Source organism: Microcaecilia unicolor, chromosome 6 (assembly GCF_901765095.1).
Source record: "Microcaecilia unicolor chromosome 6, aMicUni1.1, whole genome shotgun sequence".
Taxonomy (NCBI): domain Eukaryota; kingdom Metazoa; phylum Chordata; class Amphibia; order Gymnophiona; family Siphonopidae; genus Microcaecilia; species Microcaecilia unicolor.
Window position 1 is genome coordinate 205,920,652 of NC_044036.1, and position 24,541 is coordinate 205,945,192.

Below are 24,541 nucleotides of genomic sequence, written 5' to 3' on the forward strand. Positions count from 1 at the left end.
GGTTTGAGATGGCCGGCTTCATTTTTTAGCGATAATGAAACGTTATGTCGGCCATCTCAAACCCCAGCCAAATTCAAGGCATTTGGCCGTGGGAGGAGCCAGCATTTTTAGTGCACTGGCCCCCCTGACATGCCAGGACACCAACCGGGCTCCCTAGGGGTCACTGCGGTGGACTTCAGAAGAGCTCCCATGTGCATAGCTCCCTTACTTTGGGAGCTGAGCCCCCTAACCCCCCCTCCCCAAAACCCACTACCCACAAATGTACTGCACCCACTAAAACTGCTCCAGGGACCTGCATACAGCCTCTAGGACTTATTGCTGCTGTATAACTTTGGCACACCAGTTCACACCTGAAGACTAATCTCTCTGAAAAAGTCCTTTCTTGAAATAAGCATGTTTACTCACAGTTAACTGCAGATCAGAGGTTGTGCCCCACTGGCAAAGAGTCCCCTGGTACTAAGATTAGCAGTAGGAATGGTGTACAATGCCTTCTTTCAGCACCATTCAAGGTAAGAACTACGTTCTCTGACGTGGGTAACACAGGAAAGGGATCTAAAACTGTCTTACAAAAATGGCCACTACCGCATGGACTACAACAGGAAACAAAACAAGGCACACTCTGACCCAGTAAGCAGGGGGAAAAGCAGAGCCTACCAACTACCAATACCCACCACAATGCATTGCTGATGTGACTCTGCAGTGCAAATAACAGAAAAGGTGCCACACTCACCCCAGAGCCACATCACAAGCAGGCAAAGGCTGTCGGAGTACAGAACATATTCTGCTGTCATGGAGGTGGGTACGGCATTTGATGCTGGCATAGAGGCTGGCAAAAAAGTATTTGTAACCTGTTTTTAATGCTGTGAGGGGGTTGGTGACCACTGAGGGAATACGGGGAAGTCATCCCCGATTCCTTCCGGTGGTCATGTAGTCAGTTCAGGCACCTTTTTGAAGCTTGGACCTGAAAAAAAAGGGACCAAGTAAAGGCGGCCAAATGCTCTTCATCGCCAGGTTTTTTTTCCCCATTATGGGCTAAAGCCGACCATTTCGTAACCCCGCCCATGCCCTGCCTTTGCGTCGCTGCCAACACGCCCCCTTGAACTTTCGCTGGCTCTGCGACGGGAAAGCGGTGATGGTGTCAAAATAGCGGCTTTCGATTATACCGATTTGGCCACTTTTGCGAGATCGCCGGCCATCTCCCGATTTGTGTCGGAAGATGGCCGGCGTTCACTTTCGAAAATGAGCTGGATAGTTACATAGGGTGTGGTACAAAGTATCACAGAATTAATACAATGCAAGAGACAAAGTATCAGAGATGACATTGTTACATAGAGTAGGTCAATAGTAAGAGATGTGGGGAAAGGAATTGGTGTTTGGGTAATACTAGTGTTGTGTAGTTGGGTTCAAGAGTTAGGATGGTTCATTTGGGTAGGCTTGTTTGAAGAGGTAAGTCTTCAATAGTTTCCGGAAGCATAGGTGTTCAATAGTTTTCCTGATGTGTCGAGGTATGGCATTCCAGAGTTGGCTGCCTATAACAGAGAAGTTGGATGCGTAGTAGGTTTTGTATTTGAGGCCTTTGCAGTTGGGAAGATGGAGATTGAGATATGTTCGAGAAGATTTGAGCCAGTTCCTGTGTGGAAGATCGATCAGGTTGGATATATGCTTGGAGATTCGCAATGGAGGATCTTGTGGATCATAGTTACCACCTTTTGAAGGAATTCACACAAGGTGGTGTATTAGTGAGTAGATAAGCATTTCTTCTTACTATGTTACTGTAAGTTGCACCTTCTTTTCATAATATGTGTTCACGTGCATGCTATTTTGAGCCTGCACATACTAAAAGGCTATGGCTGGGTTAATGCTTTGAACACTTGCAAGCATAACTAAAATGTCCTTAGTGTGAATGTCAAGCTTTAGTATATAGGCCCCAGTATTTTTATTCTGATTATATGGCACCGTTTGTAGACCTCAGTGGTATATATATAACAGGAAAAATACAAACAAATACACACTGCAAATTATATCGTTTAAACATAATATCAGTTCATAATCACATATGTGTTTTCCTCTATCCAATATAATATTTCATGGGCTGCAATGCAAAGTAATCATACATAGCTTGATTTCTAAGGAGGCTTTGAGGTGTGCATACATGTACCTGGTTATATCTTATTACTTTAATATCTGCTTTTGTACTGTAGTTTAAAACCAAATATGACAAGTGAGTTTTCATAGCAAAACCATCATTAGTACACAGGAAAGCACTGATTAATCTCTGGTTTAAATGAAAGGGAATGAATTATATAATTTGTTTTCAAATAGAAGGTTTGATCTATTTATTTATTTATTTGGATTTTGCTCACACCTTTTTGCTTAAGATGAGTTACATTCAGGTACACTGCTGAAGTTCCTACTAATTTGGCTGTGCGTTTAGCAACATGACTGAAAGAATAGATGCATAATTTAAGTAAATAATGGGGTACATTTACATGTCACAAATCTAGTAGTTTCTTTTAAAGAGGATGGAGGCCGTTTGAGAACAGAATGAATCTAGTCTATGGATCTGTATTACAGTACAGCAGGAATTCCCAAACCTGTCCTGGAAGAACCCCAGCCAATCAGGTTTTCAGGATATTTGCAATAAATATGTATGAGATTGACTTGGAAAAAATTCCTCTTTGATATGCAAATCTATCTGATGCATATTTATTGTGGATATCCTCAAAACATGACTGCCTGGGATTTCCCCAGGACAGATTTGGGAAACCCTGCAGTACAGAGTGAAATTATGGTTACATTGCTACCTTAGAGCACAAACATCCACTTCTATATAAAAGGGACTTGTACATTTTGGACTCAAATCTGTATATGGTGCCAAAAATTCGGCACTGATAAAAATGAACTGTAAGCGCTATTCTATAAACAGCACTCAGAGTTGGGTTCCATTTACAGAATAGGGCTTAGTGTCGGGATCTGCACCCAGTTTTGGACTTAAGAATTTACACCAAGTAAAACTTGTTGTAAAAGGGGGGGGGGGGGGGGGGGGGGGGGGAGGCGCTGGTAAAAGAGATAGAAAATGGCTGCTTAGCCCTGTGGCTCCTGACAGTGATTGTAGAATCCTGCTAACAACACTATCTTCACTTATTTTTTTGATCCTAAAAATGCACCTTTATATTCATCTCATGATGCCAAACAAGCCTCCTAAATCAGAGCAAAAACAAAACCAATCTCCAGCATCAATGAAACTGAGGCAAGATAATCAGTCTCTGAATCAACTGGACATGTACTGAAATATGGAGGAGATCATGCTACACAGCCTGATGGACAAAATCCTTTCCATCAAAGCCATTCTACAATACAATCATTTCTTTTTGAAGAAAATCCTTGAAGATATTACCAAACTCAAGAATCGGCTCTCCTCTTGTCAATCTCATATAGAACAACTTTAGCAAGGTTATGAAAAAAACTCAACTAAAATTGCTTCCCTGAACCACACATCAAAAGAAATCACCACTTAGAGATCCGGAAGACCTCAACAATAGAGCTTGCTGTAATAATTTAAGAATCCTTGGAATTTGTAAGGGATCTGAAGGATCCAACTTGATCTGTTTCTTTGAAAAGCTGCTTCCAACTTTATTGGACCTAAGCTTTGATTTCCCCCTCAAAATAGTGCAGGCTCATAGAGTGTCTTCAGATCACTAGCCAAAACTATTCCTCCACGATCTTTTGTTCTTCGATTTTTATGATATCAGCAAGCTCTTACCATCATAGAAAAAAAAAAGCTTAAAGTCCCATTGTCTCATGATAGCCTCAAAATTCATATTTTCTGGATCTCAGCAAATCTACAGTCCTCAAAAGAAAGCAATTCCTCGCTCAGAGATCGACTCAAGGCTTTAGGTGCACAATATGGCCTTATGTACCTAGCAAGAATGAGAGTCATGGTACATAATACAACTCATTCTTTTGAGAATTCTGAAGCACTTAATTTTTGGATTCATTCTGACTTTATCCCTATTGCACAATTTGATGCAATTATCTAATCTCTATCACTCTCAACAACTGACTTTCCTACACTTTTTACAATAGTGGTAATGCTCTGTCTAACAATTATATATTGATATAAGTATTTCTTGTTGTTTTATGCTCTTTTAGATATTTTGCATTGCAGAGTTGCATTCTGTTTAACTGTTCCTGTAATGCGATGTGGAGGGGCATAATTGAACGGGGCGCCGGTTTTCAGCGATAATGGAAACCAAGGACGCCCATCTCAGAAACGACCTAATCCAAGCCATTTGGTCGTGGGAGGAGCCAGCATTTGTAGTGCACTGGTCCCCCTAGGGGGCACTGCAGTGAACGTCAAAAATTGCTCCCAGGTGCATAGCTCCCTTACCTTGGGTGTTGAGCCCCCCACCCCCCAAAAAAATCCACTCCCCACAACGGTACAACACTGCCATATCCCTAAGGAGTGAAGGGGGGCACCTACATGTAGGTACAGTGGATTTCTGGTGGGTTTTGAAGGGCTCACATTTACCACCACAACTGTAACAGGTAGGGGGGATGGGCCTGGGTCCACCTGCCTTAAGTGCACTGCACCCACTAAAACTGCTCCGGGGACCTGCATACTGCTGTCAGGGAGCTGGGTATGACATTTGAGGCTGGCATAGAGGCTGGCAAAAAATATTTGTAAAGTTGTTTTAGGGTGGGAGGGGGTTAGTGACCACTGGGGGAGTAAGGGGAGATCATCCCCAATTCCCTCCGGTGGTCATCTGGTCAGTTCGGGCACCTTTTTGAGGCTTGGTCGCAAGAAAAAATGGACCAAGTAAAGTCGGCCAAGTGCTCGTCAGGGACACCCTTCTTTTTTCCATTATTGGCAAAGGACGCCCATGTATTAAGCACACCCCAGTCCTGCCTTCACTATGCTTCCGGCACGCCCCCTGGAACTTTGGTCGTCCCCGCGATGGAAAGCAGTTGAGGGCGCCCAAAATCGGCTTTCGATTATGCCGATTTGGGCAACCTTATGAGAAGGACGCCCATCTCCCGATTTGTGTTGAAAGATGGGCGCCCTTCTCTTTCGAAAATAAGCCTGATAGTTTTCTCCTACTATACATATACAACTTTGCTTACATTCATAATACCGCTCTTTCATGATGCCAACACATGAACTTCTCTTTCAGGCAGCGCTGCCGGTGCCTGGCATGGCTGCGCTCGCTGGGATCAGACTTCCTTGTTTGGTTCCTGCAGGTGCGGGTGTGGGCGTGTGATGCCAACGGGAGCAGCCTGATGAAAAGATTTTCATGCCTGCAACTCTTGGCACCTTTCCAATTACTAGAGGTAACTTTTAATAACCTTTTTTATTACTTTATCATCTGATTCTCGGTCTTATGCTCTATTGCACACACCTGTATACCAGGGGCGTATCTGGACTCGGGCGGTAGGGGGGGCCAGAGCCAGAGGGAGGGGGCACATTTTACCCCCCCCCCCGGCGCCACCGATCCCCCACCCCGCCATTTCCGGACCCCCCCCTCGCCACCAATGACACCCTCCCCTGCTGCTGTCACTTACCTTTGCTGGCGGAGGACCCCAACCCCCCGCCAACCGAGGTCCTCTCTTCCATGCAGGCTGCGCCGCTGCAAGTTTCAACGCTTCCTGTTCTTCTGAGTCTGACGTCCTGCACGTACAGACTGAATTCCAAATTCTGAGTCTGACGTTCTGCACGTTGTACGTGCAGGACGTCAGACTCAGAAGAACAGGAAGCGTTGAAACTTGCATCCTGCACGGAAGAGAGGACTTCGGCTGGCGGGGGCTTGGGGTCCCCCGCCAGCAAAGATCGGCGACGGGTTGGTGGCGGGCGGGCGGGAGGGGGAGGTGGAGGTGGAGAGGGTCTGTGGTAGGGGGGTCCAGGGCGAAATCTGCGGGGGCCCAGGCCCCTGTGGCCCCACGCAGATACGCCCCTGCTGTATACAGATAGTATCTCTAACTATTCTGCTCTTAAACTGCCTACTCATTCGAAACAACTTTAGCACTTATATATGGCATGGATTGACGAGCATGGGGGCAGGTGACATCTGTCGAGATGCAACTTCTTGCTAAACAGCTGGCAGTCTTCTTCTCTTTTATACTTCTCTTTATTCATACTTTGTAATGTTATAATTTCTTTACATTCCTCCTGCAGTGTTGTTATGCATTTCCTGCAGATAGGCTTACACTGTCAGCATCAACTCTACTTGTTGCTTTATGTCACCCACATGTGTTTTCTAACTGATGACACCCTCTCTCTATGGAATGGTGTCTTTCCCATGTTCTCTTCTGGTCTTCTATTTTTCTTTTACTGGTTATACATAACCACTTACAATGTCCTACTAATTAATATTATGATTGATGTTCTACTTTACGACTGCACAGTGGTCTCATTACATATCCCTGTTGATAAATCGCTTGTTGTTTTTCATGCTAAATAACCCAATAAAATAAAATAAATTACTGTTATACTTGTCTAAATTAAATGCTGATTTAGCTTTTATTCAAGAGAGACATTTGTCTGATGCTAACTTAAAATATCTCAAAGATAGAGGTTAACATCCTGTTGCTAGCACTGCTGCTGTAAATAAGAAAAATGGCATTGCAATCTCAAGTCACAAATCCTTTCCACTTACAGGCTCATTTTCGAAAGAAAAGGACGCCCATCTTTCGAAACAAATCGGAAGATGGGCATCCTTCTCACAGGGTCGCCCAAATCGGTATAATCAAAAGCTGATTTTGGGCGTCCCCAACTGCTTTCCGTTGCTGCGACGGCCAAAGTACACGGGGGTGTGTTGGAGGCGTAGCGAAGGCGGGACTTGGGCATGCCTAACACATGGACGTCCTCGACCCATAATGGAAAAAAAATGGCATCCCTGACGAGCACTTGGACGACTTTACCTGGTCCTGTTTTTTTTTACAAACAAGGCACAAAAAGGTACCCGAACTAACCAGATGACCACCGAAGAGAATCGGGGATGACCCCCCCCCCTTACTCCCCCAGTGGTCACTAACTCCCTCCCACCCTCAAAAAAAATCTTTTTTTTTTATTTGTATGAAGACTTTATTAACAAATGATACATTCTTCCAACAGATCAAACAATAGTAGCCTTACAACACAAAGCATTATATGGTAAAAGAAGTCTTAAGTTACATAGTAGACCTCTCCAAACAGAACTAAAACCATAGTGCTATCGCAGGAAATCCAAGTCAATCACCAAGTTACCTCCGCACCAGGGCAAAGAAAGAAATAATGATCATACCTTTCAGGACTTCAAAGTTTTATAGAACCTTTACAATAGAAGTCAAACATACCCCCCCTCCCCACTCTCCCCTTCCCCTCCCCCCACCTTCCTCCCACCCGGACTGGTTTTATAAATCAACATCTAAATTATGTATGAAGGAGAAAGGGATCCCAAATCCGGTGCCACCTATTTGTATGGTTGCTCCGCTCAGCTATAAGCCGTTCCATCTCACAGACATATCCCAGTTTTCGAAGCCACCGAGTTAATGGTGGAATCGTAGTCTGTTTCCAACAGGCTGCTATAACAATTCGAGCTGCACATGTGGCGTAGCGCAACAATATTTGTTCAGTAGGTAAGAGACCTGCTACTTTTGTTGAGAATAAAAAGATGGTGGGGTGCCATGGAATCTGAATTCCCAACCATACCTGCAGTCTACTACGAACCGCTTTCCAGAAAGCCCTAATTTTCCTACAATTCCACCAAATGTGCCCCATGGATCTTTTCACACCACATCCCCTCCAGCACAGCCCAGACAAGGTAGGATAGATACGTTGTAAAAGCTGTGGTGTCATATACCACCTAAATAGGACTTTAATGGCATTTTCTTTAAATGGTACATGAGACGACACCCCCGCCGCCGCTCGTTCCATCCTCTCCCATGCCCCATCCTCTAGTTCAATACCCAGGTCCCTCTGCCAACCCTTCATGTGAAGTATGTAACGGGGTGTTTGTTGAGTAATTGTCACGTTCACTAAACAGGAACTGGGTTTGTGAGCCCTTGGGCCACTGCCGAGGAGCAGCAGTGGCAGGCAAAACCACCCCACACCAGAAGCAAGGCAGAACAGACGTACCGGCAAATCCAGGCCAGGTCTCTGGCGGTCAGCCAGCAAGCAGAAGACAGGTCCAGGCAAAGGTTCAAAAGGCAGGCGGCAAGCAAAACAAAGTCCAGGTCCAGGCAAAGGTTCAAAAGGCAGGCTGCAAACAAAAACAAAGTCCAGGTCCAGGCAAAGGTTCAAAAGGCAGGCTGCAAGCAAAAACAAAGTCCAGGTCCAGGCAAAGGTTCAAAAGGCAGGCGGCAAGCAAAACAAAGTCCAGGATCAGGCAAGGTTCAAAAGGCAGGAAACCAGCAAACACAGAAACAGGTCCAGACAAAGTCTCTCCAGCAGAAGTGCACAAGCACCCTCGGCCAGGGCCTAAGAAGCAATGCAAAGGCAAAGCAGCCAGGTTTCAGAATGGCTAATAAGCCCAGCAGCACCTGGAGCTCAGCTGCAACCATCACCAGGAAACTACGGGTGCTGTGTAGATTCAATCCAAGCAAGCAAGTCTGGCAGCCCGGAAGATTCGGACCGGACTGTGCTGAAATCAGGAACGGTTGACGGTCCACAGCAGCCACCGGTTCTGGCCACCAGAGGGCGAGGTGAGCACAGACGTAACAGTAATAATGCGATGTAAACGAGATATCAGCCCTGTAGTCGTGGCCGGTCCCTCACAAATTTGTTCGAGGGCGGATTGCTCCCGGTGCAACACTTCCTGAATTGCTTTTGTCTTAAGAAAGTGAGAGAGTTGAAGATATGCATATTTATCAGTCACCACTGTCGGGAACTGCTGTTGAACTTCTGTATAAGACAGAAGGGACTCGCCTGCAAACAGTTGCCCCCATGTTCGCAAACCTCCCTCATACCATCTAGTGAATATGCCTCTCTCTGTCCCCAGAAAAAATAATGGGTTATATGCTATAGGAGATAAACGCGACAGTAGGCATCGACGATGTGGGAAAAGACTATCCCAATTGGACATGGTAACGTATATAGAGGGGCACAGACCCTCTTCTAACGACCTAAGGGACCTCGGTAGCCACATTAACGCCCCCAGTGGTCTTGCGCCCAAAGTAAACTGCTCCAGATCCACCCATTGCCGATCAGGGTAGGCCTGGAACCATTTCATAGCCGCACGCGCCTGAGCTGCTCTGTAATACCAAACCTGGTTGGGAACCCCCAAGCCCTCCTCTTTTTCTATCCTGGTACAAGAAGGCCCGTGCTAATCGCGGACGTTTGCCGGCCCAAATAAAACGTACAATATGATCTTGCAGTGCAACAAGAAATCTGCGAGGCAACGGGATCGGAAGAGCCTGGAACAGGCACAATAAACGTGGTAATATGTTCAACTTAACTGCAGCAATACGGCCAAACCAGGAAAGCGCAATGTCTCCCCACCTCTCCATATTAGCAGTAAGAACCCGGCCCAGGCCTTTGTAATTTGCCGTAAAGAGATCAGGAAGCCTAGCAGTAATGTTCACCCCCAAGTAGCAAATACTCCCACTAGCCCACCGAAAAGCATACGTGAACTGTAAGGTTTCCACCAGATCCTCGGGGAGGGTCACGTTTAGAGCCTCAGACTTTTACATATTTACTTTAAACCCTGAGACTGTCGAGTATTGTTCAATATCCTTCAAGAGCTCAGGGAAGGATGTTAAAGGGCAAGTGATAAACAGTAGCACATCATCTGCAAAGAGGGCCAGTTTATGTGCTCTCTCCGCTATTGTAAATCCAGTGATCCCCGGGTTAGATCTTACCCTAGAAGCAAAAGGTTCCATAACCATGGCAAACAACAACGGGGAGAGAGGGCATCCCTGCCTGGTGCCTCTGTGTAGGGTGAAAAAGTCAGAGTAGCCCCCATTCAATCTGATACATGCTTTAGGCGAGGTATAAAATGCTTGAATCCACCTACAGAACTGGGGTCCTATCCCGAAGGTCTCCATCACCTTGTACATAAATGGCCAATGCACCCTATCGAAGGCCTTTTCAGCATCTAAACTAAGGAGACACATAGGCCTTCGCATTGTTTTTGCCAGGTACATTAAATCTACTACTCGCCTCGTGTTGTCCATTGCTTTCCTGTAGGAAACAAAACCCACCTGGTCAGGATGAATAATCGCTGGGAGCAAAGGGGCTAGTCTATTAGCTAAGACTTTGGCTAAGATTTTGATGTCTGCGTTTAGAACAGATATAGGGTGGTAAGACCCACATTCCGTATGGTCTTTGTCCGGCTTTGGTAACACTGCTATCCAGGCCTCTAACATGGAGGCAGGTAAAGACTCCCCCCGCCCTATTTGGTTAAACAGATCAGCCAAGAGTGGAGCCAGTTCAGGGGAAAATTTCTTGTAGAACTCACTAGGGAGTCCATCCAGCCCAGAGGACTTACAAGATGGTAAATGTTGAATAGCTTTGTGTATCTCAAGCAGGGTGACCGGCTCATCCAGCGTGGCACGTTGCTGGCATGTCAGGGAAGCTAGATCAGTCTCCGCTATATAATCTGCAATGGAGTCTGCAGAGGGATTTATTTCACAAGCATATAATTCCTGATTAAAATCACCAAATCGCTGCCTAATAGCCTCCGATGTATTCAGCATGCCCCCTCCCCTCTGCCGGATATGGGTTACCACCCTTTCCACTTTTTGCCTACGCAGCCGCAGGGCCAGAAGGCGTCCCGCCTTATTGGAAAATTTGTAAGAATAAACTTTCGATCTAGATTGTAATTGGCTTAAATGTTCAGAGTAAATAAGAGTCCAACTGAAGGCACTGGGCTCGCAGCTCATCCAACGTAGCCAAGGAGCCATCGGCCTTGTGCTGAGCTTCTAAATTCTTGATCCTATCTAAGCATTGGGCCACTTGTTTTCTACGAATCCTAGCCCTCTTACTAGCCAGCTGTAAAAAGTAGCCTCTCGACACTGCCTTCATGGCGTCCCACACAATGCTAAGGGGCGGCCCCGACTCCCTATTGATCTCCAGATACTCTCTCAGCACTCTCTTACAGCCCTCCACCACCTCGCCCTCTTGTAACACTGTGGCATGAAGCGCCCATCTCTTGTCTTTAATCTCCGCCTTGATTGTTGGTAAATTGACCCAAACTGGGGCGTGATCTGACAAAGTCGCACTACCAATACCCGCACTTGGCCCTGCTCAGATAAAGCTACATCAAGAAAAATATAATCGATGCGTGAGTATGAGGCATGCACTGCGGAATAATATGTATAGTCTCTCACTTGCGCATGATTCAATCGCCACACATCTAGGGTCCCCAGGGAGGTGGCCAGGGATCCCAACGCTAAGGCATCCCGGGTGCCTACAGGCTGCGCAGGCCCAGACCGGTCTAAAACCGGATCCATAACTCCATTGAAGTCGCCCCCCATTATTATAGATCCCTGGGCAAATGTTGCTAAGAGGTTCTTTATTTTGGTGTAGAAAGTCCCCTGGTGGTCATTCGGGGCATATATACAAGCTAGGGTTATATCCATTTGGTCTAGTATTATGTGTAAAAACAGAAAACGCCTGCCAGGGTCCCTTTTGATCTTTACTATTTGGGTTGATACTGACTCATGAAACAACACCGCCACCCTGCGTTTTTTGGGTCCCTCAGTTGGGGAGGCAAAAAAGGATTTGGGATAGTTAAGATGGGAGAGGAGTCTTTCATGCTTTCGGCGGAGGTGTGTCTCCTGCAACAAAACTATATGAGCCTCTAACTGCCGGAGCTCTTTAAATAATTTCTGCCTTTTTTGTGGCATATTCAGCCCTTTCACATTGTAAGATAAAATCTTAAGATCTGTACTCATAACTAGGACATAAAACAAGGCAAAACAAGCAGAACATACCAACCCACAGTCCTCACCCTCGTCCTCCTACAGTGTACCAGTCCGAGCCCACCCTCCCGTTCCCTCCCCTTGGTCCCTTTAACTATCCCCCCATTCCCCCACCTCCAAACACCAACCCGAAGGTACATTCTCTCCGAGTGGAAATGAGAAAGTAACCCACTGTATTGCAGGCAGGCCCAACTCCCCCCCATCCCCACCACCAACAATTACCATGCTGCCATCAGATCCAAAAACCCCCCATCTAAACAGGTCCATTTTAAACATAACTTATGTACATGTCACATCTCTCCATATTACTCCTTTAGTTATCCCTCTCACAGTACTAAGGCAAGTCCTCACACCTTATAAGTGTCTCCCTTTGGAAGAGATCCCCCCGCCCGCTGATAAGAAAATTACACATACAGCCCCCCCCCCCCCCCCCATTAACCATAATACAGCAAAGTAAACTCGAAACAAAGCAATCTGAGAAACTCAGTAATCAAGGTCCCCTTGTTACCACAAATGTATCCATCTTCCCTCCGATTTCCACGGAAGCAAGGAACTCAAGTGGCAAGACCCGGTTAAGCCATCACACCGGCCTTCAAGTCCCCTCCGCTGTCACTCTCCGTTTTCGGGTTACTGTGCTTGTTGGATGCGGGGACCCGCTGCCATTTTTGTAGTTTTGCTTTCGTAGTGGGTGCCAGCTCTCCCAAAGGCGCCCTCCTGCTCACCAGGCCCGCTGCATGCAAGGACGCCCAGGCTTCAGTTAGGGAGCAAACCCTATATCTGGCCCCTTTGATGGTAAAATTCAGTGAAAAAGGGAAACCCCATCTGTAGTTGAGCCTCTCCTTGATTAAAACATCCAGAGCCGGCTTCAAAAGACGTCTTTGTTGCAGCGTGAACTGGGAAAGATCTTGATACACCGTAATCCTGGCTCCCCCAAACTCCAGGTCCTGTTTCTTCTGAGCCCAGGCAAGAATTTGTTCTTTTATTTCATATTTGTGAAATCGGACGATGATATCTCGCGCTCTGTTCTCCTGCCACGGACCCAAGGCTCTATGAGCTCTGTCCAATTCAATCGTCTCTGCTGCTGCCTCGGTCCCCATCAGAGTTACTGTCCCTACTGCCTTTAAACATGCTGTGGTCACACCTCCCCTTAAGAAGCCTTCACGCGACCCTACTTGTCCCTCTAATTACCGACCCATCTCCCTCCTCCCTTTTCTCTCCAAATTACTTGTGCGTGCTGTTCACCGCCGCTGCCTTGATTTTCTCTCCTCACATGCTATTCTTGACCCACTACAATCTGGTTTTTGCCCTCTCCACTCAACCGAAACTGCGCTTACTAAAGTCTCCAATGACCTATTACTGGCTAAATCCAATATTCCTTCCTCATTCTTCTTGATCTTTCCGCTGCTTTTGACACTGTCGATCACAGCATACTCCTCGATATCCTGTCCTCACTTGGATTCCAGGGCTCTGTCCTTTCCTGGTCCTCTTCCTACCTCTCCCTCCGCACCTTCAGTGTTCACTCTGGTGGATCCTCTTCTATTTCTATCCCTCTGCCTGTTGGCGTACCTCAGGGTTCTGTTCTTGGTCCCCTCCTCTTTTCTATCTACACTTCTTCCCTTGGTTCATTAATCTCATCCCATAGCTTTTCCTACCATCTCTATGCTGATGACTCCCAAATCTACCTTTCTACCCCTGATATCTCACCTTGCATCCAAACCAAAGTTTCAGCGTGCTTGTCTGACATTGCTGTCTGGATGTCTCAACACCACCTGAAATTAAACATGACCAAAGCCGAGCTTCTCATTTTTCCCCCCAAACCCAGCTCCCCACTCCCCCCATTTTCTATTTCTGTTGATGGCTCTCTCATTCTCCCTGCCTCCTCAGCTCGAAACCTTGGGGTCATCTTTGACTCTTCTCTCTCCTTCTCTGCTCATATCCAGCAGATCGCCAAGACCTGTCGTTTCTTTCTTTACAACATCCGTAAAATCCGCCCCTTTCTTTCCAAGCACTCTACCAAAACCCTCATCCACACCCTTGTCACCTCTCGTTTAGACTACTGCAATCTGCTTCTTGCTGGCCTCCCACTTAGTCACCTCTCCCCTCTCCAATCGGTTCAAAACTCTGCTGCCCATCTCGTCTTCTGCCAGGGTCGCTTTACTCATACTACCCCTCTCCTCAAGTCGCTTCACTGGCTCCCTATCTGTTATTGCATCCTGTTCAAACTTCTTCTACTCACCTATAAATGTACTCACCCCAGTATCTCTCCACACTTGTCTTTCCATACACCCCTTCCCGTGCACTCCGCTCCATGGATAAATCCTTCTTATCTGTTCCCTTCTCCACTACTGCCAACTCCAGACTTCGCGCCTTCTGTCTCGCTGCACCCTACGCCTGGAATAAACTTCCTGAGCCCCTACGTCTTGCCCCATCCTTGGCCACCTTTAAATCTAGACTGAAAGCCCACCTCTTTAACACTGCTTTTGACTCATAACCACTTGTAACCACTCGCCTCCACCTACCCTCCTCTCCTCCTTCTTGTACACATTAATTGATTTGATTTGCTTACTTTATTTTTGTCTATTAGATTGTAAGCTCTTTGAGCAGGGACTGTCTTTCTTCTATGTTTGTGCAGTGCTGCATACACCTTGTAGCGCTATAAAAATGCTAAATAGTAGTAGTAGTAGTAGTAGTAGTAGTAGTAGAGTTGCACATATGGTTTGTACTATTTGTGGGACATCTTCCGTCTCTCCACCCTCTGGAACTCCGCGAAATCAGAAATTATTCCTCCTACCCCGATTTTCTAGGTTGTCCAATTTATAGGCCAGATCTTTTGTTTTTTGATCCAGTTCCTGTAATTGTGCCTCGTGAGCGGTTAGGGAGTCCGCATGCTCGTCCAGCCGAAGTTCTGCTTCTTCCACTCGTCCCCCCAGCTCGCGGAGATCCGTGCTAAGCACCTCCATTCTATCTAATATTTCTTCTTTCGATTTTTGGATGTCCTCCTGGATACCAGACAGAATCTGAGTTCGCCCAAGACACCCTTTTTTGCGGGGGGCCTCCGCAATTCCGCCAGTGATAAGGCCGAGTCGGAGTCGGAGGGCGAGGCCTGCGCCATTGCCTCGTGGCGCTTCGGGGTCTTACTCGGCCCGCCGCCCGCCGACTTCTCTGAGTCTTTATTCTGCGCTGAGTGCATTTTGAAAGCGCCAAATCCCTCCAAGAAAAACTGCATTGGCTCCCAATCAAAGAATGCATTGCTTTCAAAATCTGTACAATAGTCCATAAAATTATTTACAGCAAAGCCCCAGGATACATGACAGACCTCATAGACTTCATTGACCTGCCAACCAGAAACACTACAAGATCAGCACGATCATACCTAAATCTCCACTACCCAAGCACCAAAGGACTCAAATACAAATCAATTTACGCATCCAGCTGTTCCTATCTAAGTGCACAGCTATGGAACACACTGCCAAAAGCAGTAAAAACTACGCTCGACCACCTAAATTTCCAAAAACTACTAAAAACAAACCTGATCAGAAAGGCATATCCCACCGACCCAACATAAAAACCTGGATACCTGCGACACAACGAAACCAAAGACCAAAATGGACATTTCTAACTCTTTCTCTTCCTTCTCTAAGTTCCCCCATTGTATTTACCACACATGATCCTAATCTACCACAATATCACCTTGTATCTGTTCATACCGGAACTGGCAAAAGTCATAATTGTACTATGTAAGCCACATTGAGCCTGCAAATAGGTGGGGAAATGTGGGATACAAATGTAACAAATAAATAAAAATTGAAAAATAACCTAGTGTAAAGTCTCGTGCCTCCCTTATTCTATAAACTCTGTGAAAATTCCAGGAATGCCACGATCTGCCAATGCCCCTCCCATGGCCATGCCCTCTTTTCAGATCTGCACATAAAATTTATGTGTGGATCTCAGCATCTAAAAATACTTTTGTAAATTTAAATTAATGACAATTAGTGCTGATAATTGATTGTTAGCTGTCAATTACTGGTACTAATTGGCTCATTTATCAATTAAATTTCATGTATAAACTAAGTGAACTCCCATATGTGTGCATGCACTTTTGAGCACCATAAATAGAATGTGGATGTTTGTATTTTAGAAAACGAAATGTCAGTGCTGTGTTGCTGCCTCTCCCTTCTCCTGGAGACCCCAATTTTGACTGCCTGATGTCAAATTAGATCATTCCAAAGTACTGTGTCAGTGTATTGCCCTGTTCTACTGTAACCAGTTTATGCTTTTATTGTTTATCTACCCTTTTGTACTCCTGAAGTAGGTCATCAAGAATCTGACTTCCAGCATTTGTGACTACTGCTAACACAGAATAATTGTTTTGTAAATCAGGGCTTAATTTCTAATGGGATGGATGGAAATGGACTTCCACCAGACTGTAGAGCAGCATGGCTATTCTGCTTCAGCCACTCTCTTCCAGGCAACTTGCAGGGAAGAAGAGGGAAGGGGGTAAATCTGAAGCAGAATAAAAAGTGGCCACTTTACTCTTTAATCTAGTTGTCTTCCCCTTTTGCCTGCCTGCTTGCCCCATCCCTGGCTCTATTAAGACATAAGTTTCCAAGCATCTTTTAAAAGAAAGGGGGACCTTGAAAACACTGATATGAGGAGATGCTCTGATACCTATCCTGCAGCAGCTACAAAAGACCCAATTCAACATCAGCAAGTCACCCTGACCTTATATGAGCTTGCCAAGTGGGGGAAATTGGGAAATATCCTACCATATAATACATGGTTCTAGCCATTGCATTCTACATTATACAATGATATTTACCTTATCTAACCTTAGACAACAAAATGGCACTTTCTCTTGAAGCAGATGGCACAAGGTGGGAGAACTTCCAATGTAAGGAGAGTTAGAAGGATAACCTTTAGCATACCTATAAACAAGAAACATACAAAAAATCTATGTAAAAATGAGTAGCAATACAACAGTACACAACATCCCGCATGCTGATGCATTCAAATATGAAGTCTTTCCTACTTTCTGATGTATATAAATGTGCTTTACTGTGTGATATATACATACTCTTTGCTAGCAGAGCACTCATCATCTGAAGGAGTAGTTTCATCTTCTGACTGGTCACTTAAAAGGTCACATGTTTGAAAGGATGTCGTGTCTGCAACTTCCAAAACAGGTGCAATGCTGGATCTTCGGCTTTCTTTACTTCCCTCACAGGGCAGCATTAGGGTAGGACCACTGGAAGATCTACAACCAGTATCTTGCAAATCGATGGCCACGGTGCCTAAAATAGCAAACATCTGAAGATGCTTATATGTTTTCTGAGGAAATTGTGTCCAAAGTGAAAGCAAAGATCACATCCTAAAAGTGCTAGTAGATAGGGACTGGAAAAGTGTTTGGGATGGGAGGGAGATGAGAATAGGTAGGGAAGGATAATGTAGAGGTGTTTTCCTGCCATCTCACCATTGCTGGTCAGAGGCCTGGTAAGCCTGAACATCTTTTCCTGTTCTAATATGTATTCTACAGCCTGTGGCCTGAATACATCAGAAACCAGCTTTCTACACTGGAATACTACTGCTTGCCATAGCAGTGATGATTTCATCCAAGGACACGAAGGAGCTTACTTCACAGAGACAAAGTCTCCAGGAGTATGTGAAACAAGAGGGAGTTTGCTACCATCAGACTTGTGACTGATAAGAGTTTCTTTGCTAATCACAAGGCTCATCATGACCGTGAATTCTGCTGGACAGAAGTACACAGTTTGTGATTGGTCCATAGGTATCACCTGAACGAGAGGGATGCCAATGTTGGACAGAAGAGAAAGAAAGAAGGGCAGAAGAGAAGAAGTTTTGTTGGTTGATAGATCTCTCTGAGAGGTGCTGGAGAGACTGATTTCCCCAAAACACCAGTGAACTGAATTCCTTGTGATAAAAGCTGACAAGGTCAGTTCCGCTGCAGCTCTGTAGCTTCCTACATGACTGTGTATCAGGGCATAGAGAAAAGACAATGGATTTTATTCCTGTACTGGGATAGACTTGCAGAAAAGTTCTTCTAGAGACTCAATGGAGGAATCCGATTCTTCACCACACTGGAGGTCTGCAAACAACGGACTGCAGGGTTAGAGAAGTGGGATTTTAAACCTATAGTTCAGGGTATAGTTATATGGTTTTTGTCTGTGAAGGACTGGTTTGTCCCAGGATTTGTGGTCAGTAGTCTAACTCGCTGCTAAGCTTGTAATCTACTCAATGATATATATATATTATAGTTGTGTGATCACTCATACATATAGTTTTACATATCTATCTTCATTTACTTATCTATTTGGTAATCAGTATTTTTGGTAGTGCAAGTATATTTTTGTAACTTGCTTTGCATTTTGCCATATTGTTATTTTTATATCTATAATAAATAATGTGTTCCATCTTGGCATCGTTCCTTTCAATGGTACTGCCTAGCAGCCGAGCTTAGGGCCAAATAAGAGGCACTGTCATATTCCTTTGCATACGAGTCCAGAATAATTGCAATTTAGTAATTTTCTGCCAGCCTAAGTACTTCTTACAATAATTTCCTAAAAGAAAAGTCCATATTTCATTATTAAGATGGACCTGAGAAAATCCACTGCTTATTTCTACTATAAGCAGCATAAAATGTATTGTACTGTTTGGGATCTTGCCAGGTACTTGTGACCTGAATTGGCCACTGTTGGAAACAGGATACTGGGTTTGAAGGGCCTTTGGTCTGTCCCAATATGACAACGCTTATGTTCTTAAGTAGTTTAGGAGTATGATGAGAATTGTCTTTGGGGAAAAAACTGTGGAGGGAATGGGTAGTGTGAAGACTGGAGATGAAGACTGTGCTATGAGTAAAGAAATAGGGGTGGAGAAGGGAAGGGAACTAGGAATGATGGAAAATTACTGAAGACAGGGAAGGGCTGTTATACAGTTCAGTGCCTCACAATACTTTATCATAACTCAACTGAAGATTTCAAGAATTGCATGCAGATCTGGGTAATTAAAATGTGAAAACTAATCAGAAGGTTTGGACATAATGAATATTAATTATGGTTATTCTGAGAACCAGACCTCTGTGTGGTCTTCTAGGACTGAAAATTCCTTCTCTGTGAGATGAAATGTTCTCACAAGTTGTGTATTAACTTTGCATAGCTTAAGGAAGGCACCAGCATAGACTAAAAAACTTGCTTCTTTAAACATTCACTAGCCTTAGAAAGATCTCTAAATTAATAAATAAGGTATTATTTTGTGGGAGTGAATGGCATTATACAATATTAATTTAATCAGAACAAACATAATGCAATATTATCATTCAGAACTGATTAAGGCCCTTTGATAGAGGAGTAGCCTAATGGTTAGTGCAGTGGCCTGAGAACCAGAGGAACTGAGTTTCATTCCCACTACATCTCCTTGTGAATCCGGGCAAGTCACTTAACCCTCCATTGTCCCAGGTACAAAATAAGTGCCTGTACATAATGTGTAAACCACTTTGATTGTAATCACAGAAAGGTGGTATATCAAATCTCATCCCCTTTCCCTGTTTGCACAGCATCATGCAGGCTTCCTACCATCATTCAAATATGTTACTGGAGCCAGTGCACAAATATGAAGTGGTGCACTGTGAAACTCTCTGTAGTCCTGTCAGCAATAATGCTGTGCATGACACTTATGGGTGAGAGGTATTGACAGACTCATCTCTTCTCTCAGCTTCCTGTGATTGATCTGGTCTTCAGTATATCCAAAATGAATCTTAATGAAATGTATAATCTGCAAATGTTGTTTATTCTTCTTAATTCTTATACTGTATTGGATATCATATGTTCAATAAACAGTGACATTAATTTTAGTCATTCACAAGTATAGATCCAGATTTCATCAAAATAATTTCTTTTACAAATAACTTTTTTCCTAGCCTGGAAGAACATCAATATAGTGTTAAACATAGCAAAAACATGTTCACTTATTACGGAAAATTTACTTTATCCACCTTGTACTGAGCTACACAATTTTTATAAGATTCTAGTATCACATTGAAGGGGTCATTTTTTTTAAGTTGAATTTCTTTTATTGGTTTTCAATGCAAATATAAGCAAGAGCTCACAACATAACAACAAGCAATATGCTACAAAGTATGGCAACACTGGAGCTCACATTTAAGAAGTAGTAATCTACATCCAGAATCAAATTAAGTGAAAACGAGAGAGGGAGGAAAGAGGAAAAGAAGAGGGAAAGGGAAAGGGGAGGGGGCTGGAGGATACAAAACAAAGTATAAAGCATGCATATGCCATAAAATATATCAAATTTAGTACTTATCTTTGTACCGTATCAAAATAAGAGACAAGTGGTAGCCATTTTTCCCTATATGAAGCAAAACGAGAAGATTTCTTTGCAAGGTGTGATTCGAATTTGTAAATTTGGAGCACTAAGTTCCACCATTCCTGGTAGGTAGCCTGATGTAAAGACTTCCAATGGGAGAAGATTACCTTCAATGCTAAAGAAACCATGGTGCTAACAAGAGCCCCTTCACTAAGGGCCATTTAACACCATTAATGGCAATTGTGCATGCTGTTAGTAAATGACCTCCTGAAATGTTTAAGTTTACCACTCCATAGCACTGTCATATACAGAGATTGAAGATGTGTTGTCTTCCATGCTGCTGCACTCTCAATCAGCTTTTCTGCTTTAGAGTTAATTCCCAAGACCAAGTATTGTAGCCAGAATATTTTAGGGTCTTTGTTTAGTCATATTATATATTCAAACACTGTTATATTTCTGTATACTTTCACGAGCTATGGAAAAGGATGCCCAAGCTCCAACAATGACCCTAGCCTGTATCTTCCACAGCTGGGTATGTCTTATGTTGCTCTGCAGGAGTAAGATACCCCTGATATAGGTGTTGGAAATGAATATCCAAGTTGTTGATTTAGAAATTTTCAAATTCTTTTTGCCCAAACATCTTCCTCAGTTTCCTCTCCAAATCAGTTTCCCAAACATAATGGGCCGTATTCTATAAAGGTTATGCTCCTAAATTTAGGAACATAATTTATGCTCTTAAATTTAAGAGTGTAATTTATGCTGCTAAATGTATTATAAGTCTACTAGTAAAAAAGGCCCATTTCTGACACAAATGAAACGGGCGCTAGCAAGGTTTTCCTCGGAGTGTGTATGTTTGGGAGAGTGTATGTGAGAGTGACTGTGTGAGAGTCAGAGTGAAAGTGTGAGTGTGTGTGTGTGACAGAGAGAGTGAGTCTGGGTGTGAGTGTGTTTGTGAGAGAGTGTGTGTGTGAGAATGAGAGTGTGTGCAAGTGTATATGTGAGACACAGTGTGAGAGAGAGTGTGTATGTGTGGGCGAGAGAGAGAGAGTGTGTGTGAGACACAGATTCTCTGTGAGAGTGAGTGTATGAGACCAAGCGAGTGTGTGAGTGACTGTGTGGCACATAGAGAGTGAATGTGATACAGTGTGAGACAGAGTGTGTGAGAGTGAGAGTCAGAAAGACATTGTATATGAGAGAGAGAGTGTGAGCTTTGCCCTCCCAATCCATGCCCATCTGTCCCCTGCCCCCTCCATTCATCCTTTTCCAGCAATTCCCCTCTCTCCCTGAGCCCTGCCCTCCCAATCCATGCCCATCCATGCTCCTCTGTCACCTGCCCCCTCCATTCATCCCTATCCAGCAATTCCCCTCTCTCCCTGAGCCCTGCCCTGCAATCCATATCCATCCATGCCCATCTGTCCCCTCCATTCATCCCTATCCAGCAATTCCCCTCTCTCCCTGAGCCCTGCCCTCCCAATCCATGCCCATCCATGCTCCTGTCACCTGCCCCCTCCATTCATCCCTATTCAGCAATTCCCCTCTCTCCCTGAGCTCTGTCCTGCAATCCATATCCATCCATGCCCATCTGTCCCCTCCATTCATCCCTATCCAGCAATTCCCCTCTCTCCCTGAGCCCTGCCCTCCCAATCCATGCCCATCCATGCTCCTCTGTCCCCTGCCCCCTCCATTCATCCCTTTCCAGCAATTCCCCTCTCTCCCTGAGCCCTGCCCTGCAATCCATATCCATCCATGCCCATCTGTCCCTCCATTCATCCCTATCCAGCAATTCCCCTCTCTCCCTGAGCCCTGCCCTCCCAATCCATGCCCATCCATGCTCCTGTCACCTGCCCCCTCCATTCATCCCTATTCAGCAATTCCCCTCTCTCCCTGAGCTCTGTCCTGCAATCCATATCCATCCATGCCCATCTGTCCCCTCCATTCATCCCTATCCAGCAATTCCCCTCTCTCCCTGAGCCCTGCCCTCCCAATCCATGCCCATCCATGCTCCTCTGTCCCCTGCCCCCTCCATTCATCCCTTTCCAGCAATTCCCCTCTCTCCCTGAGCCCTGCCCTCCCAATCCATGCCTATCCATGCTCCTCTGTCCCCTGCCCCCTCCATTCATCCCTTTCCAGCAATTCCCCTCTCTCCCTGAGCCCTGCCCTCCCAATCCATGCCCATCCATGCTCCTCTGTCCCCTGCCCCCTCCATTCATCCCTTTCCAGCAATTCCCCTCTCTCCCTGAGCCCTGCCATCCCAATCAATGCTCCTCTGTCCCCTGCCCCCTCCATTCATCCTTTTCCAGCAATTCCCCTCTCTCCCTTCCATGACCCCCCCTCGCATCCATGCTCCTCTCTCTCCCATGTCCCAGCCTGGCCCGCCCTCTTCCCCCCCCCTTCGCATCCATGCCCCCCCTTCGCATCCATGCTGTCGTTTCTCCCCTGCCCTCCCGCTCCCATTGTTCAACTTTACTGCCCACCCTCTTCTCTCCACCCAACATCTCTTTTTTTGTTTTTTTTCTTTTTAAATTTACCTCGGTGGCGGTTCTGGCAGCGCAGCGTCAGGGAAGGAGGCGGCGCTCCCGACGTCTAGCCTTCCCTTCGCTGTGTTCTGCCTTCTTCTGACGTCATCCTTGAGGTCAGAAGAAGGCGGAACACAGCGAAGGGAAGGCTAGAGACGTCGGGAGCGCCGCCTCCTTCCCTGACGCTGCGCTTCGTTTGTTTTTTTTTCCGCCCTCGACGTCATGATGTTTGCCCTCGACGTCATGACGTTTGACGCGAGGGCGGGGCAGAGACGGCTGGCAGCCTGGCTGGCTTCACACCATGAATCCACGAACCCTACAGGGAGTGTTTGAGTGACTTCAGAACGTTGTCTTCAGAACGTTCACGGTGTGTTTTATTATATTAGATGAACATAATAGGCCCTAAATTAGGAGCATCGATTATGCTCGTAATTTAGGAGCATAAATTTAAGAGCATAAATTTAGTAGCATAACCTTTATAGAATAAGACCCAATAAGGGTAATTATATAATCTAGGTGCATAAAATGTTTAGAATAATAGCACATACATGCATATCTGCCATTATTCTTAAAATACCTTCTTATTTTACAAAGTGCATATTTTCAAGAGGGTGTACACGGGGGCAGAGCATGTGTGGGCCTCCCACACACAGAACTTATACCAGCTCTATGGTTGGTGTAAATTCCAGAACCTAAATGTTAGGCACATTGGGCTAGACGCAGATCCATTTTCAGCGCGCCTGTAAAAAAGGCCTTTTTTGGGGGGCCAAAAATAGACGTGCAGCAAAATAAAAATTGGCGCTTGTCCATCTTGGGTCTAAGAACTTACCACCACCCATTCACTTAGTGGTAAGGTCTCACGCGTTAACCGGGCGGTAATCGTCAATGCGTGTACACTGCCGATTACCACCCGGTTAGCGCCACGCGTTTTAAAATAAAAAATATTTTTGGGCATTCGTAGCGGACGCATGTAAAAAGTGGAACTCCCGCCCGGGCCAAACTGATGCCCGTTATGTGCTCGTAGGTGCCTACGTGACTTTGTAAAAGGGCCCCTTTATATGACACCTGAAAATGCTGCATGGAAAAAAGTATACACCTAGGTGTATTCTGTAAAGTATGCCTAAATTTTATAGAATAGGCTTAAATTTCCAAGCGGTTTACAGAATAAAGCTGAGCGCCTCTCCATGCAACCAAATGAAGTCGTGGCCATTTATGCCATGTTTTACCTGGTGTACATCCCAATGCCTAAATTAGGCGCAAAGTGTGTATATTCTATAACAATGAGCATAGGTTTTAAAAATGCCCATGCCCCACCCATGGCCATGCCCCCTTTTAAACTATGCAACTTAAAATTTAGGCACACCACATTACAGAATACGCTTAGCAAGTTGTATGCGTAAATCTTAATTAATGCCAATAAGTGCTGATAATTGCTTGTTAACATCCATTTAACAGAGCTTATTAGCTAGTTAACCAATTAAGTTATACAGATTGTTGTAGAATACGCTTTGATTTCTGCGCAGAAATTATGGCACCATATATAGAATCCTGGGGATTCCAGCTGATATTCAAAATGATTTAACTAGCTGGAAACAGCTCCCAACCAGTTAAATTGCTTGTTGGTGGCTATCTGGTCATTTTCACTGGCACTTAACCAGTATCTTCACTGAAAATGACCAGTTAATGCCGAATTCAAAAGTGGCTAATTTGTGGGCATAAGGTTCTGAGATGTTCTACAGAGGTTAAACCTTTTCATTGATGTTCTTCAATTAGGCTTGAACGCATTGATGATG

General features: G+C 45.0%; 1 protein-coding gene across 3 annotated transcripts in view; it reads right to left on the bottom strand.

Moving 5' to 3' along the window:
• KCNT2 (potassium sodium-activated channel subfamily T member 2) overlaps nt 1-24,541 on the bottom strand; it is a 1,050,204-nt gene that overhangs the window by 190,452 nt on the left and 835,211 nt on the right. For all 3 annotated transcript variants that reach the window (XM_030206382.1, XM_030206381.1, XM_030206379.1), the window contains 2 exons: nt 16,973-17,189; nt 16,718-16,823 (listed from right to left, as the gene is read on the bottom strand). In XM_030206382.1, coding sequence (XP_030062242.1) covers nt 16,718-16,823; nt 16,973-17,189 — 323 coding nt within the window. The remainder of the gene's footprint in view (nt 1-16,717; nt 16,824-16,972; nt 17,190-24,541) is intronic.